At 39.0% G+C, this 27,145-nt stretch overlaps 1 protein-coding gene across 2 annotated transcripts in view; it reads right to left on the bottom strand.

The window, feature by feature from the left end:
• Oxr1 (oxidation resistance 1) overlaps positions 1-27,145 on the bottom strand; it is a 179,919-nt gene that overhangs the window by 119,463 nt on the left and 33,311 nt on the right. Inside the window, exon 1 of one of the 2 annotated variants that reach the window (XM_050162138.1) lies at positions 9,985-10,204. The exons of the other annotated variant lie outside the window; for it this stretch is intronic. Coding sequence (XP_050018095.1) covers positions 9,985-9,997 — 13 coding nt within the window. The 5' untranslated portion in view covers positions 9,998-10,204. Of the gene's footprint in view, positions 1-9,984; positions 10,205-27,145 lie in introns of those variants that run through there. 2 annotated transcript variants of the gene reach the window in all.

Genomic DNA, 27,145 nt, shown 5'->3' with positions numbered 1-27,145 from the left:
TGCTGGGATTACAGGTCTGTAGCACCATGCCTGGTTCTTATGCTTGCTTCTCTAACAATTCAAGACGTGTCTCTTCTGTTTTCCCATCCTTGATAAACCAAGCTCACTTTGGCGGGGAGGAAGGGACTTTGTTCTTGCTGTTTCCCACACATTCAAAAGCATGGCAGGACATTTTTCCATTTCATCGCTAGTTTCTAGTTTTTCTAGCCTGACTTTTCTTCTGCTCTCATCACTGAGTCCACAGTGATGGAAACTTAAGTTTTGAGCTCTCAAGTACCCCATAAATACGGGCTACGGTTCTACTTAACGCCCACGTGAGGATCTAATGTACATATCGATGCTCCTTCCTGTTTGCGGACCAGTTACTCACACAAATGGGACCTGCTTCAGTGAGAGGGCCTCATCTTTCGCTTCCGCAACACGTGAATGTGGGAATTCAATGAGCACTTTGATTTTGAATTTAATAGGGTCAGGGTAAGATGATGGTAAGGTAAGACAAAGAGACTTTCGGAATTCCTATCTCTCCCTCCATCCAGGGCGATTTGTTCCTTTTTAGTGAGACTGTAAACAGCGTTAGGGATGTGAGAAGGAAAACTGTCTCCAGCAGCAGGGGGCAGCACGGCCTTGGAACAAAGGCAGCTGCAGTCCTAAGGCCCAGTGCCCTCTTGTTTCCCACTAAATGAGTAACAGCATTTACATTTTTTTTTTTGCTTGTTTCCTTTTTTTTTTTTTTTTGCATTAAGTCATTATCTTTTGTGAGATAAAGAAACGAGCTTTCAGAAAGGTGGAAACTATCTCTTCTCTCTGTATAAGTGGAAAGTTTTAGTTCAGGGATCAAGGAAAACCCATTCTTGTCTTCTGCCTTTATCCAAGTGCGGAGGAGCCACATGGCCTGCAATAACTGGACTGCGGAGGTAGCTACAGTTCTTGTTTCTGGCTTGTGCTCTTTTCCACAAGCAGGAAGCAAGCAGGAAATGGGACCTGATTGACGATTATACTGTGTAACTCACAGCAACTCTGAGTTAGAGATCACAAATGAAACTGTGCCAAGAGATTAAGTAATCTGCCTAAAATCATGCAGAGACAATAGGGAACTCTTAGATGGAGCTTTAAGCTACTACACCGCAATATAAGAAGCTGCTTGTTTTAAAAGCAAATGAGGGACTATGTCATTCAGTGATGATGTGGGAGTGTCATATATCAATCTGTTGATTTCATTGGCTGAGCAATAAAGAAACTGCTTGGCTTAGCTTAGAGCATAGATGGGAGGAGGAAACAGAATAGAATTCTGGGCGGAAGAGGAAGTGAGGTCAGACTCTGCTCTGCTCCCGAAGAGACTCGACAGCTCTGCTCTGGAGCAGAGACGCCATGCTCAGCTCTCCCAGGCAGATGCACGAAATGAAGCTCCTCCAATCCCAGATGGACTTAGGCTAGACTCTTCCCGGTAAGCGCACCTTGGGGTGCTTACACACATCATTAGAAATGGGCTAGACCAGGTGCGAGAATTAGCCTGTAAGGGCTAGAGTTCATGGGCCAAGCAGTTCTTTAAATGAATACAGTTTGTGTGTTGTTATTTCGGGCGTGAGCTAGCCAAGCGGCTGGGGTGTTGGGGACGCAGCCCCGCCGCTCCATATTTCAACACAGTGATAACAAGTGGCTTCAACATCCCAGTCTCACCAACAGACAGGCCACCCAGAGAAAAACCACACAGGGAAAAGTGGAGTTAAATAATGTCAGGAATCCAGTAGATCTAGCAGACATCTACAGAACATCCCTCTCAAACACACAAAAAGTAAACACCAAAAGTATACTTCATTCTTGACAGCTCATTTCTCTAAAATTGAAATGACATATTGGACATATTGGACACAAAGTGAATCTCAACAGATACAAGAAAACTGAAGCAACACCCTACACCCTACCTGACCACCATGAATTAAAGCTCAATATTAACAGGAACAGAAGCTAAGAAACTCATGGGAAGTGACCAACTAACCACTGGATGAAAAATGGGCAAGGCAGAAATTGACAAGGAAGGTAGAAACTTTTTACAATTGAATAAAAATGAAACACAACATACCCAAACCTATGGGACATAGGGAAAACAGTTCTAAGAGGCAAGTTCATAGCACTAAGTGCCTACATCAAATAATTAAAGAGATCTCATGTTAGCAATGTCTTGGCATATCTGAAAGCTCTAGAACAAGAAGAAATAATATTCAAAAAGAGTATTATGGCAAGAAATAACCAACTCTGGGCCGAAATCAATGAAATAGAAACACACACACACTATAAAGAAGCAATGGGGAGTTAGTTCTTTGAGAAAACAAACAGGATTGACAAAGTCTTAACCAAATTAACTAAAAGATATAGTGACTAGATCTATATTAACAAAATTAAAAAGGGACATCACAAGAGACACCAAAGAAATCCAGAGAATCTTAAGGGCATACTTTAAAAATCTGTACTATACCAAATTGAAAAACCTAAAAGAAATATTTATATATCTAGTTATCCATCATACATTATTTTATATCTGTCATTATATATTAGCACACACACACACACACACACACACGTAGGAACCAGCCATGATAAGCTAAACATGAACAGACCACCCAAAGGAAGTTCTTTACTTCCAACCATTACCACCTGCCAGAGTAGGACTCAGCCATCGATAACTTTAATGGAGGCCTGAGTCTCAGTAGTTTACCCTGAAGCAATACCTGGTTGCAGGAAGCACCATAAACTAAGATTACCTGAGCACCACCCAAGAACAGACCATCCAAAGGAAATGCCTAACATTCCAACCACTGTAGATCAGATCACCTTCCAGCACACACTCACCAGAACATCCCTAGACAAATGTCAGTCAAGCAGGGGTCCTGAACCTCAGAAATCCATCACACCCACCTTTACTACTATAAAATCCAACTCTAACTGAGCTCAGGGCTCTCCATTTATTCCAATATGTTGGACATGTGGGGAGACCGAGTTTGCAAACTTGCATAAAATAAAGGCTCTTTGCTTTTACATAAGAGACTCAGACTCTTTGTTGGCTTTTGGGGGATTTCAAGGATTTGGGCATAACAATATATATATATACACACACACACACATACCTGCCAAAGTTAAATTAAGATCAGAGAAGCCATTATAACAGACCAAGAAGCAGCAATTAAAATCTACCAGACCTTCAGAGAGGAATTAATGACAATGCTCCTAAAATTCTTTGCAAAATAGAAACCGAAGGAACATTTCCTAATTCTTTTTACAAGAACATCATTACCTCGATACCACAAAGAGACCCACAAGAAAAAGAAAACGGTAGACCAATATCCCTTATGAACATAGATGCAAAAATTCTCAGTCACAAATCTGTTTCCTCCTTTAGTGAATTTATCCATATTTTCGTATCATTTGCATGTTAAAGCCTCAAAAACTATTGTTTCTACACTAGACCTTTTACTGAATTCTAGGTTCAAAGTTCCAGCAATCTTATCCTATTTCAAGAGCTTGCTTCCACATGAGACGTAACATAAATGTTAGGAAATAAACTACTGTATTTTCAACAAGCCTGCTCTATTCTCATTGATCTCAATTTGGGAGCAGAATGAAGACTTCATGGTTAAAAAAGTCTTGAAGAACACTCAGCTTCCTTTTCTGTGTTTTTCTTCCTCTTTCTACTTTATCACTTGTTCACTCTGCTTTTAAAACATACACAATATTTGTCCACCTGTCACGTTTTGTGAAGTCCAGTGATCAGTGAGTCACAGCAAACTTCTAACCCTGGCCTATTCTGATTTTGGCTTAACAGTCTATTCTACACATCCCAGCTAGGACCAAGCATGTGATGCAGATTACATCAGTTCTTTGCTGAGAGTCATTAATAACCACTCGTTTCCCTTAGAGTGAGGGCTGTATCACGAAATTCGAAGAACAGCTTGCAATACGCATACAGTCAGGCCCCTATTATCTATCTGCAATCGCCCCAAGTCGTCTCTCCATGACCACTTCATTCTGAGTCTTACTTGCTTTGCTTAGCTGCAAACTCTAGCCCAGTGCACTGCCTCCCCCCCCCCCTGTCTCGCTAAATCTCTGCTTACCTTTGCCATCTTCTCAGCAGGGCTTTCTCTACCCTATTGAGGAAAACTGGGGTGTACTTCCGGCCCCAGCATTCTAGTCCGTTACCTGCCTTGAGACTTCCTTACTTCATGGCATTAATCACTGAATGTATTGATGTGTCTGTGTGTTTATTCTTTCTTTCTCTCTTCTATCTCTGATTATTCTTTTCTACCTCTGCTGATATGTTCGCTCTATAAAAAATTCACTTGGTTTCCTAAACAGTGAGTGAAATGGTGGATCATAAAATTTTAAATAGAATACCGCATTGCAAATTTGATTGGAGTAACATGCATATAGCTTATAAAACATATTGGATAAAATGTCTTAAGTTTATAGCAAGAGAAAATTAGGGAACATATGATACGCTAGGTTATAGCAAGATAAATAGGCTTAAATAGTTCATTGAAATTTAGGACCTGCCTTACTCACTTGTAATTTCAGTAGAATTTTCTAAATGTGATATTGAGAAACCCTATTCTAGAATGACCACCTACAAGCCCAAGCTTTGACTCCAGCTCCTACACATTATTGGAAATTTTGACAACAGTCTCCTCAGCTGAATGAGCTACTATTTTATTTTTTCATACATTTTTATTGACTAATCTTGTCATTTGACAATCTCCTACATGAGTTTAATGTATTCTGATGGTTGCTCCTTCTGCCCTTCCATATTTCCCTCCCTGCCTGGCCAATAACACTCCTACTGGTCCTTTCTGCAGATTAATGATTTTGGTTTTGTTTTGTGTCTGATTCCATTTAGCCAGAGCCATTTCTGTGAAAACTCAACTGAAAAGACCATGAAATAATTTAAACTCAAGAAAATCAACTATGTAAGTGCAGAAATGATGAAAATATTAGTACTGTTCAAGTGTGGCTTGGGGGCACAAAAGGGTTTGCTTTCTTTTTCATCTTAAGGATATATTGATTATACATAGTAAGGGTTTTATTTCATTATTTACTCCCAAAGTCACATGATGCCCTGAGATCACATTTATTCTATTAATCTGTGTTCTCTTCTCCCCTCTCCCTTTTATTCCATGCCATGCAAAAATATGATTATTCAATATGGCTTTATTTCTTTGTCAGCTTAGCATCATGTGTAGTTCTTTTATGTTTATGTTATTTTTATCTAGCATTATGTTTATTCCTTTGTTTATTTCTTTGCGAGCTTAGCTTTATGGTTAGTTTCTTTAAGAACTAAAGAAAATCGCCAGTTATTATAAATATGTTAGTTACCAGCTTTTTATTCTTAGTTTTTGCTTTTTAAGACTGTGTAATCTTGGCTGTCCTGGAACTCACAGATTTCTGCCTGCTTCTGCCTCCTGAGTGCTGGTATTAAAGGTGTGTGCACCACCGCAGTCTGGCTCCTGCTTCCTTTTTCACAGCTGTCATAGGCCACCTCTTTGATCTCTTCATGATGCTCAGACTTGGAAAGCTGCTATCTGGGATTATTAGGATGGTCCTGTGGATGAAGCCCTTCATTTCTAGCAGAGCCCTTGTTCCCTAAATTCCTTGCTTTTTCTCTCTTGTTTTATTATATTGGTGGAACACCCAAGATATTATGCCCATGAGGGAGTCTTTTTAAATTACATATCTGAAACTGGTTAGGTTCTTCTTGACATTTGATTCACAGTGTTAGTGGCATGCTTGCTAAAAGATAATTTTCATTCCAATTCAAAGACATGCTCTATTATTCCAAGCTTCTAGCACTGCTATAAAAAAGCACTGCTGTTATGATTATCCATCCATTAAAAATATGCCTTTATAAAAACTGAAGGTCTGGTCGTTAGCATCAATATTCTGAAGCTTCATGACAATATGCCTAGGTGAGTCTGCTTTATCCATGATTCTTGATGCTGGACTATTAGAATTTGGAATCACATGTCCTTGAGTCCTGCACAGCTTCTCTTGTTTTATTTCTTTGATGTTTCAGTGTTCCCTCTTCTAGTATTTCTTTAGAAATCTTTTCTGTGAATGATGACCTTTGGTAACTGGTCCTTGTATTTCCTCATTTTTCTCTCTTGCTTTCAATGCCTCTATCATTTTGTCCTAGCTTCAAAAACAAAATTCTATCAGCATCCAGTGTTTGCTGTGCTTTTAATTTCTGCAATTGCAGACTTAATCTCTTAGAGGATTTTTTTTTTCTGTTTGTTATTGAACATGACTTTGTGCCTTACCCTATTCTGGTTTTACGCCTACAATGTAGTTCAATTCTTTTGAGGCTGTTAAGAAATCTTTTTTTAAAAAAATACAAATTTTCTTGCCTTTTGCATATTTCTGTTACTTCAAGGCTTTTTATTATGTTCTTAGCTTTGTTAGTGTTCTCATACCAGATGCCTCCTTTCCCGAGTGGCTTTCCTATTCAGGAGGAAACCAAATGTGTATCATCAATGGACCAAACTCATACTTAGCACCAGTACAGAGGTATTTTTCAGACACTAAAATTCAAGATAATGGGTCCCTCTGTATTGGGAGGTGAGCAGGCGCGAAGAGGAAAAAGATTAATGAGATGTACTAGGGACCATTCATTATTTTTGCTAAGCTTAAGTTTTTAAGCTGGTTGAAGGGTATTATTCTTTATATGCTCTGACATTATTTAACTAATTCATTACAACTACACAAAAATGAAGGAATAGGCCAATAACATAGCTGCTGACTGTTGTATTTACAGTGAATGTTCTGGTGTCTTGCTGCGTAGGAGATTTGTAAATATCAATAACTTTTTTTAAGAAAGATTTTTTTAAGGTCCACCTGTATTGTGAATGTCTCAAAAAGAACTTTTTTTTTTTTTTTTAGTTCTCCACCACAAAGTTAATCTGTCTCAATTTTTCCTATCAGCCTTAGATTTCTTGGTTTTGCCGTTCAACTTCATTATTTTGTCGGCAGGGGTCTACTTCTAAGTTGAATCTTTCTGGCCTTTGTATGCTATGTTGACAAACCCTTTCACTGTCAGCAACAGAAAAGAGAGGACTCTTTTTTCTCACAGAGGAGAAAGAATGGTGGCCCATTGATTCTTGTTGTCCGCAAGGGTCTTCCCAGCCTCACCTCACTCAGGAGGTTGTGTGAATATTAAACAGAGCCTGTCCCTTTTTTAAAGTGACCCAGAAATTGGTTGTCATTGCTCACCGACCAATGCCCTGAGCATCCCCTCAGATTCTCATAGAGAGGACTCTTACTGGTGGCATTTGATTTGTCTGCTTTTCCTGAAAATCTTCCCAGTGTTGACCTCAAGATGCTCAAAATACTTTGGAGAATCTAATTTATGCTCCTTGTACATTTGATTTATTAGTTCTCGAGCACTAAGTTCTTAGGGCTGATTCTCGTCTCTTTTATGTTTACTCAATCAGACATCTAAAGTGCTTATTTTTTTAAGTGCTTAAATTTCAAGAGAAAATTATACTTTTAATTAGTTTTATGTTTATAGAAATTATACATTTCAACACAATTAACTTGAAGTTGTCTTTTTTTGGGGGGAAAAGACACACCCTTCCAAATAAAAAAGCTAATTAAGGGTTGTTGGAATTTAGTCCACAAACGCAGTTGTGTGAGAATTCTGAGAGCTTGTGAGAAAACTCCAAGAAAACAAGGGTCTTGTGACCTCAGTTTCTCCAAAACACAGAACTGTCCTCAGAATGCGCTTGTTTGCCTCTCATCTTGAAATGTGTTTCTGCCCCCCACCAGGTGTAGCGGACAGGAATGACTTCACTTCAGCTGTTGCCATTCGTGTGCCTCCACGGAAAAACATGGTTTTGCCACATGTGACTTGTCCTTGTGATTGAAGGCCTTATTCATGTGATTCTTCTTAACCCTTTTAAATTATCTGATGCTCTGAACAATGCTGCCCATTGCAGGAGACTTTAGTTCACTTCTCTTTTAGGCCCTGCTCTTCCAGGTTCACCTGCCAACTAGAGCGGTAAACGAACGGTAAACCCTTTAAATAGCATAACTACATTGTCACAGAAAGAGGGAAATAGATTGTTGCTCTGGTTTTGAACAGAAACTGTACACTGAACGACAAACTTAACTGCAGCTTAAATGTGACGTTCAGAGCCTTCACGTGGTCTGATGTCGCTGCCTGTACCCTTCAAATATTTACACTTATTGATGGGGAAGACGCTGGTATAGAATTTCTTTGGAGAATATGGTCAGTGTTTTTGTGCTTCTGTATGGGTTCGGTCTAAATCAAGTACTCTTATGAAAGGGATTGAACCTTCTTCAGGTGACTAACCAGAGTGTTTGCCCACCAGCTGGCCAAGGTCTAGACTGAGCTTTGAGCTGCTCCTCCACAGGGCAGCTGGGATGCAATATTCTGGAATTCAGATGCATGGTAGATGACGATAAGGAAACTATTTATGATTTTGCTTCGTTTTGTTTTAAACAGGGATACCGTAACTAGAGTTTCAGGTGGTTGTAAGTCACCTTGTGAGTTCTGGGCATCAAACTGGGTATTTTTAAGCAACGAGCCATGTCTCCATGCCCGTGTTACTGTGCTTTTGAACACTGGAACCACAACACAGCTGTGCATCTCAGGTTTGGTTTGCTCTGCATGAACTGTGGCATTTCCTCTAAGTTTATTATTAACCACCACTCGTCCTCGCAGTAAGGAATTTGCCTCTAACACCAGCGAAGGTTGGCTTGAAATGCTTTAAAATGGAGACTGGTGAAGTAGCTTAGGGGGTGGAGGTGTTTTTCCTTTAAGCCTAAAGACCCGAGTTCATCCTCCAGGTGGGAGAATGAGTGAACTGACCCCATACAGCTGTTGGGTGACCAATGCTCATGCATTTACATGTGCACAGATATACAAGCACAATAAATAAATGGAAGTGGTCTCCACTGCTGAGTAACACCACCCAGCAGGAAAGTAGGAAGTTCGACAACGGTGAAGACATAGACGTGTTATTTGACGTGCCTGCTCACTGGAGCACAACTTTTGTGGGAAGAAATACTACTTTTCTACTGCAGAACAAGGACATTATTAATAACTTATAATTAACTAGGACTTACTTTCATGCATATTATCTTATGAAACTGAAAGGTTTTTAATATGTTTTCAAGTGAGCTCTAAATTTGATCATTACTGGTCTCTTTCTATATGTATGCCAATTAAAAACTATGTATGGGCCCTTTCTCTTGGCTTAATTTTTTTGAGACAGGGTCTCATATGGCTGAAGATGACTTTGAACTTTGATTGTTTTGCCTCCACCTTCCAAATCCATGTCTCATTTTTGTGGAGCGAGAGATCCAACCTAGGGCTTCTGGCATGTTAGACAAACACTCTATAGGGAGCTAAATCACCAACCCAAATCTCATTATCTTGATGTGCTTTTGAAATTATCTGAGCGCTTTAGAAAATCTCATAGTCACTGGCTATAGAGTGCTAAAACTTATGACATTTTACTAGAATAAATTCTCACTACCATATCAGTGTTCACAAAATAAATAAGGATGTTAATGAACGCAGTATAATTTAAAAATTATTCACTTGCATATTTAGAATGGAAGATAGTATTCAATCATTTAGGTTTATACTCATAAAATGGGAGAAGAAATAAAAAACAAATAATATGAATATAAATTAGAGGTTTTAAAGATTTTTTAAAATTCATATCACAGAATCAAAATATTAGATAATACTGATATGAAACTTTTTCTTTAGAGGCAAGCAATTTCTGATTTTCAGAGAAGAACATACAATATACAAATATATATGGAAATATCCAAATTTGCTGTTTGCATAATATCCTACTATCTGTTTAATAGTTGGGATTCATTATTAGGTCTTAACTTAGCTCTAACAAATGATTTTCAATCAAATGAAAAGATTTTTTTAAAAGATAAGACAAGGTTTTAGAAACTCACTTTGCGGCTTCATGGCTGTTGGCCATATTTCCTTCAACTCCAGCTTTCTGTGACTGTAGCTCTGCCTTGTAGTTCAGATTGTCTTGATACTGCACTGAGCTCATTTCCTTCCTGAAATCTAAACCTCCAAGTCCAGGGCATCTTCGGAATACCCAATTTTCTCTCCATCATTAGAAGACGGTTAAAGTAAGAAGTTTGTGCCCTTCCAGTCCCCCTCTGCCTGACATCAAGAGGCTCTTGATTCTGAGAAAGACAGTAATGGCCCAAAGCCCAAGGACACAATAAGTGTTTTAGGTTCAAAGGACAAGTTATTCATTTACTTAAGGAATGTCCAAGGGTAATATTTAGCTTTTATAGTTAAGCACGTTGGTGGGGCTGGAATCCTGTGCCTGTTTGGCACCCATCATTCCTTGTGAAATACTAGCTTAAGTCGTACTGTGATTTCTGGCATCCAAATATATTGTTACATCAAAGTGATATTAAAAAAAGATAAGGTGCTTCACAGATAATAATAAGTACCACTGAAGATGTAGAGACATGGAAGGGTATTAGTAAAATGTAAGCTGTGTCAGAGGGGACTGTGATGTGGAAGCTTATGGGATTTCTCAGATCAAGAGTTGAATGGCTATAGAATCTGTCAATCCCACAAGAGGGAGTATATTCAAGGATTTGAGAGCAGAATCTCAAGCAGACTCCGCATAGCTACATAGCAAGCAGTACTGTCTAGGGTGGCCAAGAGGTCTAATCCATCCAAGCATTCACAGTGACTAGATGAACAAATACATTGTAGAACAGACACAGGAAACATGGGCATATTACTATCGCTAAACATGAAGGAAGCCTTGTTTATTTTTTATGTGTATTGATGTTTTGACAATATGTATGTCTGGGTGAGAGTGTTAGATCTCTGGAACAGGCTTTATAGACAGTGGTGAATTGCCATGTGGGTGCTGGGGATTGAACCCAGGTCCTCTGGAAGAACAGTCAGTGCACTTAAACGCAGAGCCATCTCTCCTCTCCAGCCCCTGGGATGAAGCCTTATTACATGCTAAAGAATTCATAAGCTATTGTCCTAAGTCAGTGGTTCTCAAGCTTCCTAAAATGTGGGGTCACAACACACAGGTTGAGAACCACAGTTCTAAGTGAAATAAGGAAGGTAGTCACAGAAAGAAAAATATTATAAAATCGTACATTATAAAGTATATACAGTAATCAGATTCACAGAAACAAAAGTAGACTAGTGGCTGCCAGGGTTTGAGAACAGGAGAGGGAGGGAGGGAGGGAGGGAGGGAGGGAGAGAGAGAGAGAGAGAGAGAGAGAGAGAGAGAGAGAGAGAGAGAGAGGATTTAATGGCAATTAAATGAAAATTTTGGGCAACTATTTCATCACAGTGAGAATATATTTAACAGAAGACATAAAATGACTAAGGGGATGGAAAGCAAAAATATGATTTTAAAGAATATTTATTTTAATATCTATTTTATTATTTAAAATATTGTTTGGTAAGCCAAGAGGCATAGACTCATGTCAGTGGCTGGTTATAGGTTAAGTTTCCCAGACTAAATTATGAGTAAAGATTGGATGTTGTTAGCCACAGGTAGAGACCCATTGGAATACCTATGAGCCCGGGGTGGTGTCAGCATCCTCGTGGCTGCCCTAGACCAGTGAGAATTTTGTGAGTTTGTTTGGGAATTGCTACTGCTCCGCGCTTCACTGAGCGACAAGGCTGATCCGATCATGAAAGATCAATTATATAAAGTAAAGCAGATGCAGTTCTGTGATTTTGAATGTGGGACTGGACCCCAACCTGAGAATAATCCTTGTGTCTCCCCTGCCCCCCCCCCTCCCTAAAACTGTAACTCTGGGCAAGTGACTGAACCATTCAAAGCCTTGGCTTTCTTTCTCACTTCTGCCTGGAGGATGAGTTACTACCCAGAGCATTCTCGGGAACAGCGTGTTAAGGAGCCCTGTAATGTTTACCACAGTCTGGGCAGGGACACACAGTGAGTCTTTGTTACCCTTAACAATAGCTTGTTTTTCCAAAGGGACACTGAGGCTAAGAGATTCCTGACTGGGAAAACAAAATTACCCTGCGTCTGTAGTCCATCAAGCCAGGCTTCATGATTACCTCGACTGTGTGCCTTATTTGGGTCCTTCAACTAGTTGATTTTCATGGCTGTCCTCTTTAAGCCCTGTGACACATGGATTAGTAACTGAAGCCTTGCTGACTTTGTAGGACATTGCAATGAACCAGAGATCCTGAGTAAAGGCATGAAGTGGCCCAAGGCAGTTAACTATGTTTTGACGTGGCATTGGGCACACTGTGTGAGGCTTATGTTTTTATCTTTAGGTCAGTTTATTCATATGGAGAATGGGAACTTTCTGGTGACTTTTATTTATTCCTCTATTTACTTATTTATTTATTTAGTTTTGGGTTCAGATTTCCAAAGTGCAATATCAGTAAGATTGTATCTTCCAGCAACTTGGCATTGGGCATGCTGTTCTAATACTTCCAGTAACTGCATCTTTGGGTTCCCACAATCTTTGGGTCTGTCGAATAGAACCTGAGTTAGGTTCTGAGCTATCTTGTTAATGGTGACACCCTCCCCACCCCGTTCTTCTGCTTAAGGAAGTAGGTCCAGAAAAAAATGGAGCCGCCGCAGCTGTGTGAGGAAGACTAGGTCTATTGCACAGTGTTCTGTCTGACAGAGAAGCCAGAGAGTGACCCCTGGGACAGGCCACGCAGCAGTAAGAGTTAAGCAGAATTTTCAAATGCTCCCATCAAGAGTTAGCTTTTTAAAACAGCAAACATTTAAGTTCTTTGATGTGCTGGCGATTTCTTAAGAAATTTACACGAGTTATTTAACACTATAGAATATGCTGGAAGCCTATATGTTTTCTTTATGTCGCAGTGAATAAAGAATGGCAGGGAGGTTAAACAACGTTGCTGAGGGCTGGCACAGCTAGGCTAGTAAGCGTAGCTGACATTTAAGCTCAGGTCATCGGAGTCCACAAACAGCAAGTTTAGTAAGGAGGCTTTCCCACATCCTTCCCCCCGGATGACAAGGCATGCAGAAATGGCACTATTTTTCTCTGTCTGTGCCAAGTCTTTCCTGTCAGTTTACTTAGTCAAAGCCACAAGCTCTTTTTTTACTTTGGCAGGCCTGGGAAGCAACAGACCAGGGCTAGCCCAGGACCTCAGGTAAGAAGAAAAGACAGAGGGAAGAGACAGACATTGTAATAAATCCAAGAAGGAGCTCCATATCAAGGAATGGCAATTAGAAGCAGTGAGCTTCATGTGGTCAGTGTGTTACCAAGCAAGGCTATAAATACAGCGGTGTGTCCAAAGTCTCACAGTGGACCAGCAATAAGACCCGGGGGAGGTCCGTCAATTTAAAGACCCCACAATCAAAACAGACATGGCGACAGACCATTCACTGCCGCTCTACGGATCTCGGTATTTCTGCTCTAGGAACAAATATAGGTTCAGTCAGTGTAGCCAGCACGCAGAACAGAATGAAGGACGGCTTAGGTCTAAATTGATAGCCCGAGCGATCACGGCAGCAACTGCAGATTTTTTTCCTCTGGCGCCCCCTATTGGCAGAAGCTAGCATTACGGAAAGACCTGAAAATGGTACCACAGAACAGAAAAAGAAAACATCGGTTCAATTCTGAAAGAGTAATTTAAAACCAGAGCATGTGCAACCATGTTTAATACACTTTATCTAGATATCAAAGTAAAGTGATGCACACGTATAAAAACATTTTATTGAACCTCATTTTTTTGTGTGCTAGCTGAAAAAAGTTATGAAAGAAATTTTGAAATAATAATAATAACAATAATGAAAGTTAACTGGAAAATCTGGAGATCAATTGAAAGTTTTATTAAAGGATATTATTTATAAATATAATAATTTTCTAAAAAACTCTGCGAAGTTTTCTACATAAATACATTCAAAATTACTTTTCCAAAATACAAAGAAAAAAAATCAAGTAAAGACATGCTACAAAAATAATTTGTATACATTCGTCTCTCTTACATGTAGAATAGCTACACAGAAAAAAATGGAGGAGCTTCATGCCTAAAATTACTGAAGTTATTATATTAGCCTGAAGTGTATGGGTTTTATTTTATTTTTGTTTGTTTTGTTTTGGAGACAGCATTTCTCTGTGCAGCCTTGACTGTCCTGGAACCCACTCTGTAGACCAGGCTGGCCTTGAACTCAGAGATCTGCCTGCCTCTGCCTCGGGAGTGCTGGGATTAAAGGTGTCCATCACCATTGCCTGTTTTGTTTTTCTTCAGGATAGGACCTGACGTTGCTGTCCGGGACTCTGAAGGGACTCTGGTTGCAGGAGGGTGCCACCAAGTCTGGCCAGAAGTATAGTTTTCCTTGCAAAGTATTTCCAGTGTTATCTACATGGCAAAAACACTCTTTTTAAATACGTAATTTATGATGTAGGAAATTAAAATTTCCCCTTTGAGATATCATTGCGGTTGATCAATCACCAAGATCATCACTTTCAGAACAAATAAGTTAAAAAACAGCCAGCAGACAGTCCCTGAAGACTAGCGCTTAAATTATCATTTTTAATATCACCACTAACTACACGTTTTGTATCTCTGCTGCTTTCCATTTCACATGTTATTTATAATATATATTAAGTTTCCAATCTGGAAGAAAAATATTTAAGAAGAGATTATATCTTCCCAAGAACACTTACATGAAATGTGTGATATCAAGTTGGATATTTTCCTGATTAACTTGACTCTCCTCATTACCACATAGTTTTATGTTATTAATACAGACTAGAATAATGATCTAATTTCTGAAAACTTCTGGAATATTCCTTGTAAATAATATATTTAATTATTTTAGTTAGAATAACACACACACACACATATTAGAAAGTTCTGGCTATTAAAAAAGTAAAAGAAAAAATTACTACCCCAAAGAAAAATAATAGCTAATATTCAATACAGTTACTTACAGTGAGTCTTTTCAAAATATTTGTTATCAAATTTTATTTACAAAGATATAGCTAGCATTTTTCTTTAAAAACTCCTTATAAAATAATACATAAATTTTTCTTAATATATTTTATTAACTGAATCATAATTATACTATTACAATAAAACATAATTTTGAGAAAACAATTTTACATATTTGTGAATAAGCACCCCCATCTGCCATTTGTCAGTTTCTTCATTATCACTATTCATTTTTAAAGAATCGGCTGCTCTTTTCCAGTTTGTCATTTCTACTCTTAAACGAGTTGGAAAATTACCTAATGGAATGAGTTGTGATCCTCTCTAAATTCGGAGTCAATGTGAACTGAAACAAAAGGCTAACCTCTAAAACTACATTGGCCTTGGCACATACGTGTTCTCTCGAGTAAGTCAATGCACTTTCTCCCGATGTCTCTGTCTCGTCTACGGACACACACACACACACACACACACACGCACACACACACACACACACACACACACACACACACACACACACACACATACACACACACACATACACACACACACGCACACACACACACACACGCACACGCGCATGCACCAGTAAGATGGCACAGTGGGCAGGGTAAAAATGCTTGCCACCAAGCCTGAGAACTTGACTTCAATCCTTGGAGCCTAAATGACAGAAGGAGGGGATTGACTCTTACAAACTGTCCTCTGACCTCAAAACAGAGGTATACCAAAATAAACAAATATGAAAAATTATATATGTATATATCACACTCTCTTTTCGATTTTTCCAACCATATCCACCATCCAGTTAAAAGATAAAATAAAGATATCTTCAAGATGTCAGTGTCTGACTTGTGCTTCTCCGGTTCCTCAGCAGCAAGACTGAGCAGGGGATTCTGTTGGTAATTTGTAGGCCATGCAGCGTCTGGTAATTCTTGCTTATATTGACTTTATGAAAGTATGAGATAAACGTCAAGTTTCCCTTTCTTCTAAGTGTGTATTAAATAAAAAATGTGTGTGTGTTAAATAACTGAACTCTCTCTCTCTGGCATTCTCTCTCTCTCTCTCTCTCTCTCTCTCTCTCTCTCTCTCTCTCTCTGTGTGTGTGTGTGTATGTGTATGTGTGTGCGCACGCGTGCACATGCATATGTATCTTAATGAGATTAACATATCTGAACTGCTACTTTGGGTAAAGCAGATTTCCCTTCCTGATTCAGGTGGGACTTTTCCACCCACTGAAGACCTTAGGTGAACAAAAGAGCTGAGGAAGAGAGAACTCCGGCCTGACTGCCTCACCACTTTCTCCAGCATTGATACCTGGACTGAAATGTCTGCTTCCCTGGCTCCCAAGCTCCAACAAGATTTGTGGATTAGAACTGACATCGTCTGTTTCTGGTTCTCAGACCCTTCTTACTCGAATTGGAACCATGTATTGGCTCTTTTTATTTTCCAGCTTGTGGTCTACAGATCTTAGGATTTTGCAGCTCCCATTCCTGCACGTGTCTGTCCCCTCTATTAAATGGTCTCCACACCCACGAACATGCCAGTATGTATGTACGTTTTGATCCGTGTTCCTGATGTAGTATGCTCTTAACACACAAAGGAGAATGCTGTCAGAACTGAGCAGGGGCTGGACACTCAGAGAGCTTTGACGTTTACACTGGAAATAATAAAAAGAAGGTCAATTTTGGTGATTCCTCAGATAAAGAGGGGTACTTTACTGGAAACAAGAGGAAAAAAGCCATCCTTGTTACAAAGCAGCGAAAATCAGAAGGGTTTATGTACTTAGTATTTTGTGGACAGTAGAGTAGGCAAGCAACCATACTTAGCAGAAGTGATTTCAAAGCAAAATATTCAAGGTGTGGTTCAGAATCTTATTACTGCTTGTTGTAAAGAAATGAACAAGAACTTGGATGCTTGGAAACCTCATCTTATCTACATTGCAAAACCTACATCGACTTGTTCTAAAGGCAACATCAAGTGTGTAGTCTAACCAGCCTGTGGTAAGGAGATTATGAATCTAAAATTTGGCTCCAAGCACCTGTCCTAGCCAAGAGAGCAGGTAAGAATGAACGACAGACATCCTGCTCATTTGCAGTGGAGGGATGGAGACTAAAGGACATGGAGATAGGCCATTCTATTTGTATTCTAGAGAACAGGCCATAGAGCTATTTGGCTACAACTTGCAGTCTTCTTTAGAAACAAAAGAGTCACCTAGGAAATTATTCAAAAGTCACTGGGGTTGCACACAGGTCTAAGCAAACAGGCTGTTTCCTACTGACTACAGAGAGTGAATTCAGCATAGAGAGATACAGGGGTGCAAACAGGCAGAGCTTTGGGATGACATTCCCATTTGCAGGGCCTAGAGGGCAGAACATCAACCCCAACGGTTGTTCTAGTGCTTTAAGATCTGATGGTATTTGTCCTACTAAGCCGAAGCTGCCTGGGACCTCTTCCCTCTTTTGTATCTCTCCCTTTTCAGAAGGAGATGTCTATGTATCCTATCCCAGCCCACTACATTTTGGAAGTATGTGACTTCTCTGTTTGCACAGGCTTATAGTTGTAGAACAATTCAGTCTTAGTGCACAGTTATTAGTCAGATATTAGCAAACTTGGAGTTTATTAAAGATGGACCACCCCTTCATAACTGGCTCTGTAAAACCATGAAGAAAACTACAGGGTATTTTAAAGTTGTTATTTTAAATTATGCATATACAAGGTATGGGTATATACACATGATGCAGTGCCTCCAGAGGGCAGAAGAGATTCTCTCTTAGAGAACCTATACTGGTGTATGATCTGCCGCTTTGGCTACCTGCCATACGCCCTCTTATGCTTGGCAACAGCACCCAACTGTTTAGTAATTCCACTTCTTTATAACATATCTTATGTTCTTCAAGAAGAGTTGGTGTGACTCTAAATTAAATAGGATCCAAGACACAAGCCTAAGCTTTTCGGTATAATTTGAAACACAGCTACCATATTGGGGTAGGGTGGGGGTAATAATCTTTGCTAATTTATTTGAGACAAACAAGATGTTTACTTCAGAGTCTAACATTTGTACTCTACTTTGCTGAATGTGTGTGAGACAGCAGGCATGAGATTTGCAGTCTTAACTGTTCCCAGAAGAAGGCTGGCTACCTAGGATTGGACATTTTAATCATGAAGAGTCTGGAATGTGAACAAAAGAGCCATCTTGGGACCATGAAATAGGAAAACAGAATAGAATGATCACCATGGAAATAGAGTTAAAAAACAGAAAGTACATGGAAATATTTGTTTGGTTGTTGCCTTTATTGTTTCTGAAAACAAGTCCAGCCTCATTTCACCTCACCTGTGAACTTCAGGCAGTTCATTTTTGAATGTTGTATTTGTTTAAATAAGCTTAATCATGATTTTCTGCTATTTGCATCAAAAACAGTCTTGGAAAAGAGGAGAAGCATCCACTTGTGGTTACCCTGCCCATCTTCCAAGGGTTGGCCCTGCCTCTCAAGTTAAGAGAATAGTGGCCACTACACAGCCAACATCACAGAGGCAGCTTTAATAGTAGCTTTCAGATGTTCTCCTGAAGTGTCTGGCTTGCAGGTGCCCTTTTTGTTTAAATTGTGATTTTCCATGACTTACAGGGGCACACAAAAGGCCCTCACCTACCAGCCAGCCTCTCACGCTGACCTTGCGAACTCAGTTACTGAGTTTGGTTTTGTGTAAGATGACTGGATTATTCCACTCTGGTTAATGAGGCTAATGGATTTGAAGAATAGTTGCTGTCTGTCTGAATGTTGACATGCCAATAGATGTAAATGCTTCATTTTGCCTTTCACCTTCCTTTGGATGGTGTTATGATGGAAATTAAGCCTTTTGGTTTTGATTGACAGTTGAGCAAGCTGGCATTATAGAAAATATTATAGACATTACAGTACCAAGACTTACTATATTATCTGTCTCTATGACAACTCAATGTATTGAATAACATCGTGCGTCTCCATGGTCAAAGTGATATTATAAACAGTTAACCCTGACACTTATCCACAGCCATGTGCTTGAAACACAGTCCGGTGAGCTCAAAGTCTCTATATCTGTTAGGAGAAACTTGTCACATTGGTTTGGACTCTTTGATTCCTGCCCCACACCTTGACTATGACTTGTACTTGGGCTGTTGACAACCAGAATTTTTTCAAGTTGGAATAGCTTTCCTTACATGTCTGTATTTGTAGACAATGATCTTATGATAACATGGTTGTTCATTATTTTAAAAAGGCACCCCGATAGGCTAAAGAAGAAACTGAGGTATAGTAAGGCTTTAAATCTAATGCTAATTTCACCCCGCATTTCCGGTAACACAAATCTCTTCTTCGAAGGTGGCCTTTATCTTCTCCTTTCCCTTCTTTCTCATTTTCTTTAAATTATTTATTCAAGTTTACATTATGTTTTTAATTTCATAAACTTCTAAAGATCGTTCTTATATAGATTGTGATGGCAAAGAAATCCCTCTTATCTATCTATCTATCTATCTATCTATCTATCTATCTATCTATCTATATCTATCTATCTATCTATCTGTCATCTATTCATCTATCTATCTATCTATCTATCTATCTATCTATCTATCTATCGATTTTTGTTTAGCACACATTGACTTCTATTTCATTTGATTCACAAAACCTAGACACAGGTTTTCCATTCAGAGACATGGGAAGTAAGCCTCATGAAGACTCCCAAAGCCCTGCAGTAGTTAATGGCTCCTGTGATGCACATCTGACCAGCACAGGCTCTTCCCTGTAGCAGACTGTGTTAGATGCCCAGTCAACTTCAGACAAATAAGGCAGGACCAAGGGAGGTAGCACTGAACACCCAAGGTCTTGAAACTGGGTCGTAGCCATCTTACCAATTGTATAAAACCTGTTAATAGCGATAGCTAAATTTGAGACGAAAAAAAGAAATTTCTTGGTCATTTTGAGATAACTTTAATGTCTTCCAAATTAGTTACATTTTGTTGAATCTCAAGAATAAACTCATGACTATCCTAATTTGGGGCAGGCTGGCAACCAGTAACGAAGTTGCCTGGCTCTTTACTCTGGTGGTTACCACCTGTTGCACACAGAATTTTCTCAAGCGGCTCTTTTTAGGTTTCTCCAGATGACTCTAAGCTTGTCTGAACACTGCAGTTCAAATCTACCTCCTTTCTCTGTGTGCTTACTAATTAAAACTTTATCATAAGGAACTTTCAAATAAGGAAGATCACACAGTAAAATATCCAGAGCCAAGGTCTACACCTCAATAAGCACCTAAGCAGTTGGAACAACCGTTCTGAAGGCGTGAAGCTCTGGGGCTTAGTTTTGCTTCCCTATTGGAACGTTGCCTTTGATGTTTTTGGCTCCTTTCTTTTCTATAGTAATCCCAGTCCCGACAGATGGAAGCTGTTCTCTTTGCTTAGTTGGTATCATTCTTGGTATAACAGGCACCAAAGGGCAAGTTTCTGGGTTTTTCCTCTCAACCTCCTTTTAACCACTTTCTTTTTAAATTCTCTTCTCTCTCCCCTCTTAGTTTCCATACTGTAAGTTATCTTTCTTCTTAAGTTCTCATGCCAGCTACTTCGGAAATGGAAAAGAAAATATGCCTAGGTTATCATTAATTGATAACATCAAGTTGAACTTGAAGTGATATGAAAGTAGAAAGTAATTGTCTCTGGATGTTCAGGTAGCCTTGAGCTCTTCAAGGGAGGGAAAAAAAAGGATCACATATCCAGAAATAGAGAGGCAGCATGAATGACTGTCCTGAATCCCAGATCAGAGAACACAGGAAGTATAACTAAGGATTACTGTGTTTGTTGTTCTCATAAAAGCGCATATTAAAATTGCAGGCATGAATCAAAGGCCGGCCGGGTCAATCTCAGACCAAACCACCCAAGCTGTACTTTGACAGCTAGCTGACAAGGATGCAGTTAACTGTGAAAATTATGTAAGTCCATAGTCAGCTGCGGCTATGTGTGCTCATTGTTTCAAATGAGTTGCACCTGGAGATATAAATAATAATGCATTTACCTTGTCGAAACAGCTCCCCCACACACAGATATTTAACACCTGATTCTATGAGGGGAAATACGTATAACACAAATATTTCACTACGTTTTACAGCGTTCTGATTCCACAATAGTTTAAGATAGATTTCAATGGGCAATATCAGACTACTCAAATGTGAAATGTGGTTTACCGAAAGCGATTTTTTTTGTACAAGGTAAGCATGTTTTAGTGGGTGTACTGGTGTGAATACCAATTGAAAATATTTATGTATTTTGTTAACATCTCTTCTAAATTAACCAAATTAATCAAACTAAATAGCTTATATTGTATACAAGTTCAGTAAGACATCTCTGTGGGGTTCAAATAATCTCATTAAAATTTATTAGAAGAGTGTTCAACTTTTTTTTTGCTATTCAACATTTGGTATAAAATGATCTTTTAAAAATGATTTAAATTTTTTTTAAAAAATACAATATCTATTGAAGTACAGGGAAATGAATAGCTACTCTCTCAACTGAAATGCAAATTAACATAAACTTTCGGAAGACTACTTGGCAAGATGTAGTGCTTGCCTAAATGGTAAGACTACTTAAATTTAACAATTCCCTCAGGAATTAATTCAACAATATAGTCACCGGTCAGGAGAGTCCAAGAGACTTGCAAAACAATATAGGCGACTGCCAGTCCTTTGGTTGGCTCCCAGAAATAAGAGCCTATTATGGACGATACCAGGCATTTCAGAGAGTGCACTTGAAAGCATTGGCTAGAACACCTCCCTGAGAACCTGAACACCTCTAGAAGGAGCTGCGCAAGCTGCTGAGGGACAAAACCAATCACTGATCCCACCCAGCCAAATGTGTATTAACCACCATAATGACAAGAATGTCAAGACACTCTCAAAGGTGCAAGAGTGTCACTTACGCCCTGGGGAGTAAACCAATAGTTAATTGAGCCTGAGGCCTCTGTAGGAGGGAGTTCATGGCTGATACTAGAAATCTAGTTTACTATTGGGGACTGGTGAAGTTCAAGGACTCTAGGAAAACACCGAATATTGCCACTTTCCTCAACCAGTGTTATTTTAAATGCATTCTAAATGCTTAGGCTTACATAAGTATTATGTAATAATAGATGAGGGTAGTTCTACTAACTCATCCAAGAAGCATCTTTTTGCAGAGATAGAAACCATTATAGAAGTTACAACTGGATACCACAGAATCCAGAGAACACATGGCTGTGGGATGCCCATCCCCAGATCATACATCTGCAATGTGATCTCCACACCTAGATCTCAGGGAACACTGCAGAAAAGGAGGGCACAAAGCTTGTAGTGCCAGAGGACCAGGTAGCCTGCTGTGCTGAGATTGTGAGAAATGACAAAGAGACTGTGCTCATGCTTTCTCAACAATACGGTTTCCTGTAAAATTCCTGAAACGCCAGTTGACATGCCAGTGTGGATGGAGAAATCTCATAAGGCCGCACCCCTGGATAAAGAACTCCAGGCAATCAATGGCTGCTGAGGGGAGAATCAGTCTTCTCTAGGGATGGGTCCCGGACACGTCCAGTTATCAATGGACAGCCCTAAACTCATACACATGCAAGAAGACAGAGTGGACTCATCAGGATATGTTTGTAAATGTATATGTNNNTATATATATATATATATATATATATATATGTAAAGTAATAATTAAAGAACCAGGAGGCATGAATTTGAAAAGAAATGGGGAAGAGTTGCCAGGAACAGAGGGATGGTAGACAATGTAAATATAGTATTCACAAATGAAATTCTCAATAAATAAATAATAAATAAATACATAAACAAATAAACACAATTACTTAAAATAGTTATTGAGAAAAAAAGATGTAGGGAATAAATTGGTCTCCAAGCTGTAGATTAAAACTCTTACTGACAAAAATCAGTAACAAAATAAAATACAATTCCAACAAAAAAAAAGATCAAGAAGTTGTGATTATATTTGTATTAAAGAACACTGTATAACCATTGATTGTGATGATGTTGGGTTATAATTACTGACACAAAATATATAGTACAATATATACTAATATATTAATATACTTATATAATATACTAGCTTTAAAAGAATAGACTTTGTAAACAGTATGTTTTCAATACTAGCACTGAATGAAAAATGGAATTTATGCCCTGGCATGCATGGACAGCCTGTATATGGCAGTTCTGTTTGCTTGTCCATATTGGGGTTCATGTTCTAAGTTGTTGAGGACGACTGACCTGGTCTCTTTCTCAAGGGGGCACCAGATCTCATTACAGATGATTGTGAGCCACCATGTGGTTTCTAGGAGTTGAACTCAGGACCTTTGGAAGAGCAAACAGTGCTCTTAATCCTTGAGCCATCTCTCCAGCAAGCCTAAACAATGAAGCAGGTAGACCTTCTCCCAGCCATTGAGGAGTTGGTTTTATGGCACTTGTCTTACGGCTAGGTAGTAGTAGCCAATTTTTGTAAACATGTTACATGCGTTCCTGTAAAGTTAGAAAATATGACATAGCATACAAAGCAGTACTGGAAAACATGTTTATCCTAAACTTCCACATGGTTTACTTTTTAATGACTTACGTAATTCACAAAGCCATTTTATTTTTAGGTTCAATAATTGAGAGACATAATAGCCAGCCATAATATGAAATATCAGTGCAAAAGAGGAAGGAAAGGTTTCAGATTCCACTGGAAGCAAGTGATCTCTTTTTTAAGACTTGGATGTATTTCTTCTATGAAAGTATGACTGATGCTAGGCGGAATGACAAAAAGATAACGATATATTGATTGTTGTCCACAGATGTCATCATTCTTCCTACCAAGGAAAACCAAAAGGACGAAAAAGAGAAGACAGAAAAGAGCTGTATCAGCTGTGGTGCTCATCTATCTACCTAGTATAATCTATAGTTCGCCATCTACCTAGTATATTCTCACACACGGTGCTCCTACCTATTGGCACACAGGCCGGGAGAAGGCCATAGAAAAGGCAGATCCAAGACTTCTAAAACAGTGCAATGTAAGAAAAAAGACTGTTACTCACTGAGGACCTGACCAGTGAAGTCTTCTATTCTTGGTACTTGGGCAATTTTTCAATGGATCGTGATCTCAGGAGGATAGTGGTCTCTACTTTTCACACACGAAGAAACTCAGAAAAGGGAATTTTGTTCATGCTCACCCAGCTCGGAAGTAAAGAAACAACTTATAAATTCATATCTGGGTCCAGACTCGGTCTTCATTACATGGTTGACAGAACAGAAGAAAACAAGATAGAATAAAACCGATGGCCCAGAACATAATGAAGCTTAGATTAGTAAAGGATCCTGTAGCTTATGGGCCGTACTTTCCTCACACTGTGGGGGCAGAGGCTGCGAGGGGCTAAGAAACTTGCCCAGGCTCGGAAGCACATAGCACTGCAGAGAAACAATCTCAAAATATTATAATGTGAATTATGAAGCAATAATTCTACTTTCTGCCAGTCATTCTTCAGTTTCTGTTGGTAAATTATTCAGTGAGGGAATGTGGCAAACACTGATAACTTCATACAAGAAATCTCATTTACATTCTCAGTGAAGACAGTCTGTATTTATTCTTAAACCTGAATGAAGAGCTACAGAAAATTATTTTTTAAAGAAATTATTTAGTTTGCATTACTTTTCTTTAGCTCCTATTATCTTTATCAAGTGTGTTTTGTGACTTTTTTGTTTGTTTGTTTTGTTTTGTTTTGTTTTTTTTGAGACAGGGTTTGTCTGTAGCTTTGGAGGCTCTCCTGGAACTCACAGAGATCCGTCTCCCTCTGCCTCCCAAGTGCCAGGGTTAAAGGCAGTCACCACCACCGCCCAACTGTTTTGTGTTCTTAAGAAAAGCATCAAAGATTTGGTTTTCAAATTTAAGTATTTGCCATTTTGACATACCAACGTAAGCTTCCAAAACGTTCATATTAATAGCATTTGTATTAGGTATTACAATGAATTTTCACAAGCTAAATCAAAAGGGATGCAAGGATAAGTGGATGTAAGCAAATCCTGTTGTGACAACACAGGAAACACACGTGCTAACTGAAGAGTGAAGTATGTTAACGAAAGACACAAAGAAACTTGGGGGAGGGTTAGAAAGGAGGGGGCTAGTGCATATACGTGCCTGCTAACACCCAACAAAGAAAGAAGGAGATTAGCGCACAGATGATCCTGCTAACACCCAACAGAAAAAGAAGGGGATTAGTGCATATATGGGCCTGCTAACACTCAAAAGTTTGTATGAAAAATACTTTCCTACTGCACTATGAATAGATTCTGATGGGATTAGCTGGTGTCCTTGCTCTCCAGCCTGTTCCATAGGGCCCCACCTCCATCTCTGAAGATCCTCAAATGACAATATTTATAACCTAGCAGAGGATAGCCAAGCTGGAGATATCAAAATGTGGGCAGATTACATTTGACTGGCTCAAGTTTTTGCCAAACTGACTAACGTTCGATATTTTGGACTTCACTGAGTAGGGGAGAGACACAAATACTCATTTAAAAAAAAAAAACTCATTCTTTCAAATGGGCCCTCTTGACAAACCTGATAAACAGGAAGAAGCCTAGATTAGAGCCAATGAACAACCATGCATGAAGAACCTGAGCTGCCAACGTAAAGAACTCGGAGTCTGATCCATGGCTCTCCTAGGCTGCTTGCAAAGAGCTATCCGCATGTAGTTTTCAGAGCGGTCGCTTAAAGAATGGACTAGAAATTACATATAACATACCCATGTGCATATGGGTAGCAACAATTGGACCCAGTGGGTTAAACATAAAACAAATAAGGACATGAAGTTGAGAGGGACATATGATAAGTGTTGGAATCCCTGGGGAAGTTTCAGGGTGAGTGGGTCAAGATACATTGTACAAATGGATGGCAATAATAAAAATAGCACTGTAAAGTTATATGTAAATATTTTACACGAATTTTTGAGCAATTCCATAAATTGATGGGCATCTCTACTGTCCACATGAGCAAAATGAAGTACAAAACGATGAAAAGATTTCTTTTGAGTAAAAACAAAAACAAAACAAACAAACAAAAACAAAACAACAATGAAACCCGGATTTATCCAGTGGTAAGCCCAATTAGATCTGATGGCAAGCCGTGGTGGGCACGTTCACACAAGCTGTAAGAGGCTGAGGCAGGAGGATCCGAGATTCAGTATCATCCTCACATACCTAGTGAATTTGAGGCCAGCCAAAGCTACATGAACCCTTTCTAATAAAAAAATAAATAAATAAAAACATGAACCATAGAATTAATAAGTAAACAAATACAAGTGAATTAAAAATAAATATCATTAAGGCTATTAACCATAGTAACAGGCAAGAGACATTAGTTCGCTGTTGTGTGTTCAATTTTTATTCCAACCTATTAATTAAGTACCATTAAGTCATTCCTTAGTGATTTTTTTCTTTATTAATATGTATTTATGCTTCTCAAATAATAGAATGAAGATTCTACCTCCGAATAGATGTTCTGACAGTAGCATGAATAGGTTCTGACCACCACTCTGGCCAGAAGCCTCACTTGTGACTCTAAAAACTTGTTCTCGCTGGAGAGAAAGTTCTTCCCCAGGTGGCTGATGATGGGGAGTCAATACTGAGCCTCAATATTCCTTTTGTGCCAAATGGTCCAGGCAACACACTCATCGTGGAGGACCTAGGGAAAGGTTTTCTCTTTTCCTCTGAGGCTCTGCTTTGCAAAAAAAGTTGTTCCCCCAAAGAAGGCAGAATCCTGTAGGATGCTCTCAGATAAACATGTCTAGGAGGTGCTGCTTGCTTGAGCCGGCAATTCGGTCCTTTAGCAGCAACTTAAGTGAGATCCACAGTCTTAGTGGACAACAGAACCCTTTATTCTGTGGTTTATATAATTAAAATTTCATTTTAAATAAGCATTCATTTATATCCATGCAGGGCATTCTTTTCAAAGCTTCAGTTATCCTCAAAGGACAGAAACAAATCAAAGTGGTGGCATTTAGTATCACCAAGAGGAGAGGTTGCTTTAAATTCTACTGATCTGTTTTTCAGGCAATGGGTCATGACTCCATTATTAGAAAAAGAAGGAAAATTTAACTAATTGTAAAAGCTCAATATAGAAAATGTCTCATTAACTACAATTAG

The sequence above is a fragment of the Alexandromys fortis genome, unplaced genomic scaffold, assembly GCF_014885135.2.
Source record: "Alexandromys fortis isolate MF-2015 unplaced genomic scaffold, M_Fortis_MF-2015_v1.1 scaffold_17, whole genome shotgun sequence".
NCBI classification, from domain to species: domain Eukaryota; kingdom Metazoa; phylum Chordata; class Mammalia; order Rodentia; family Cricetidae; genus Alexandromys; species Alexandromys fortis.
The sequence above is the reverse complement of the archived record's forward strand: the minus strand, read 5'-3'. Positions and strand labels throughout refer to the sequence as shown.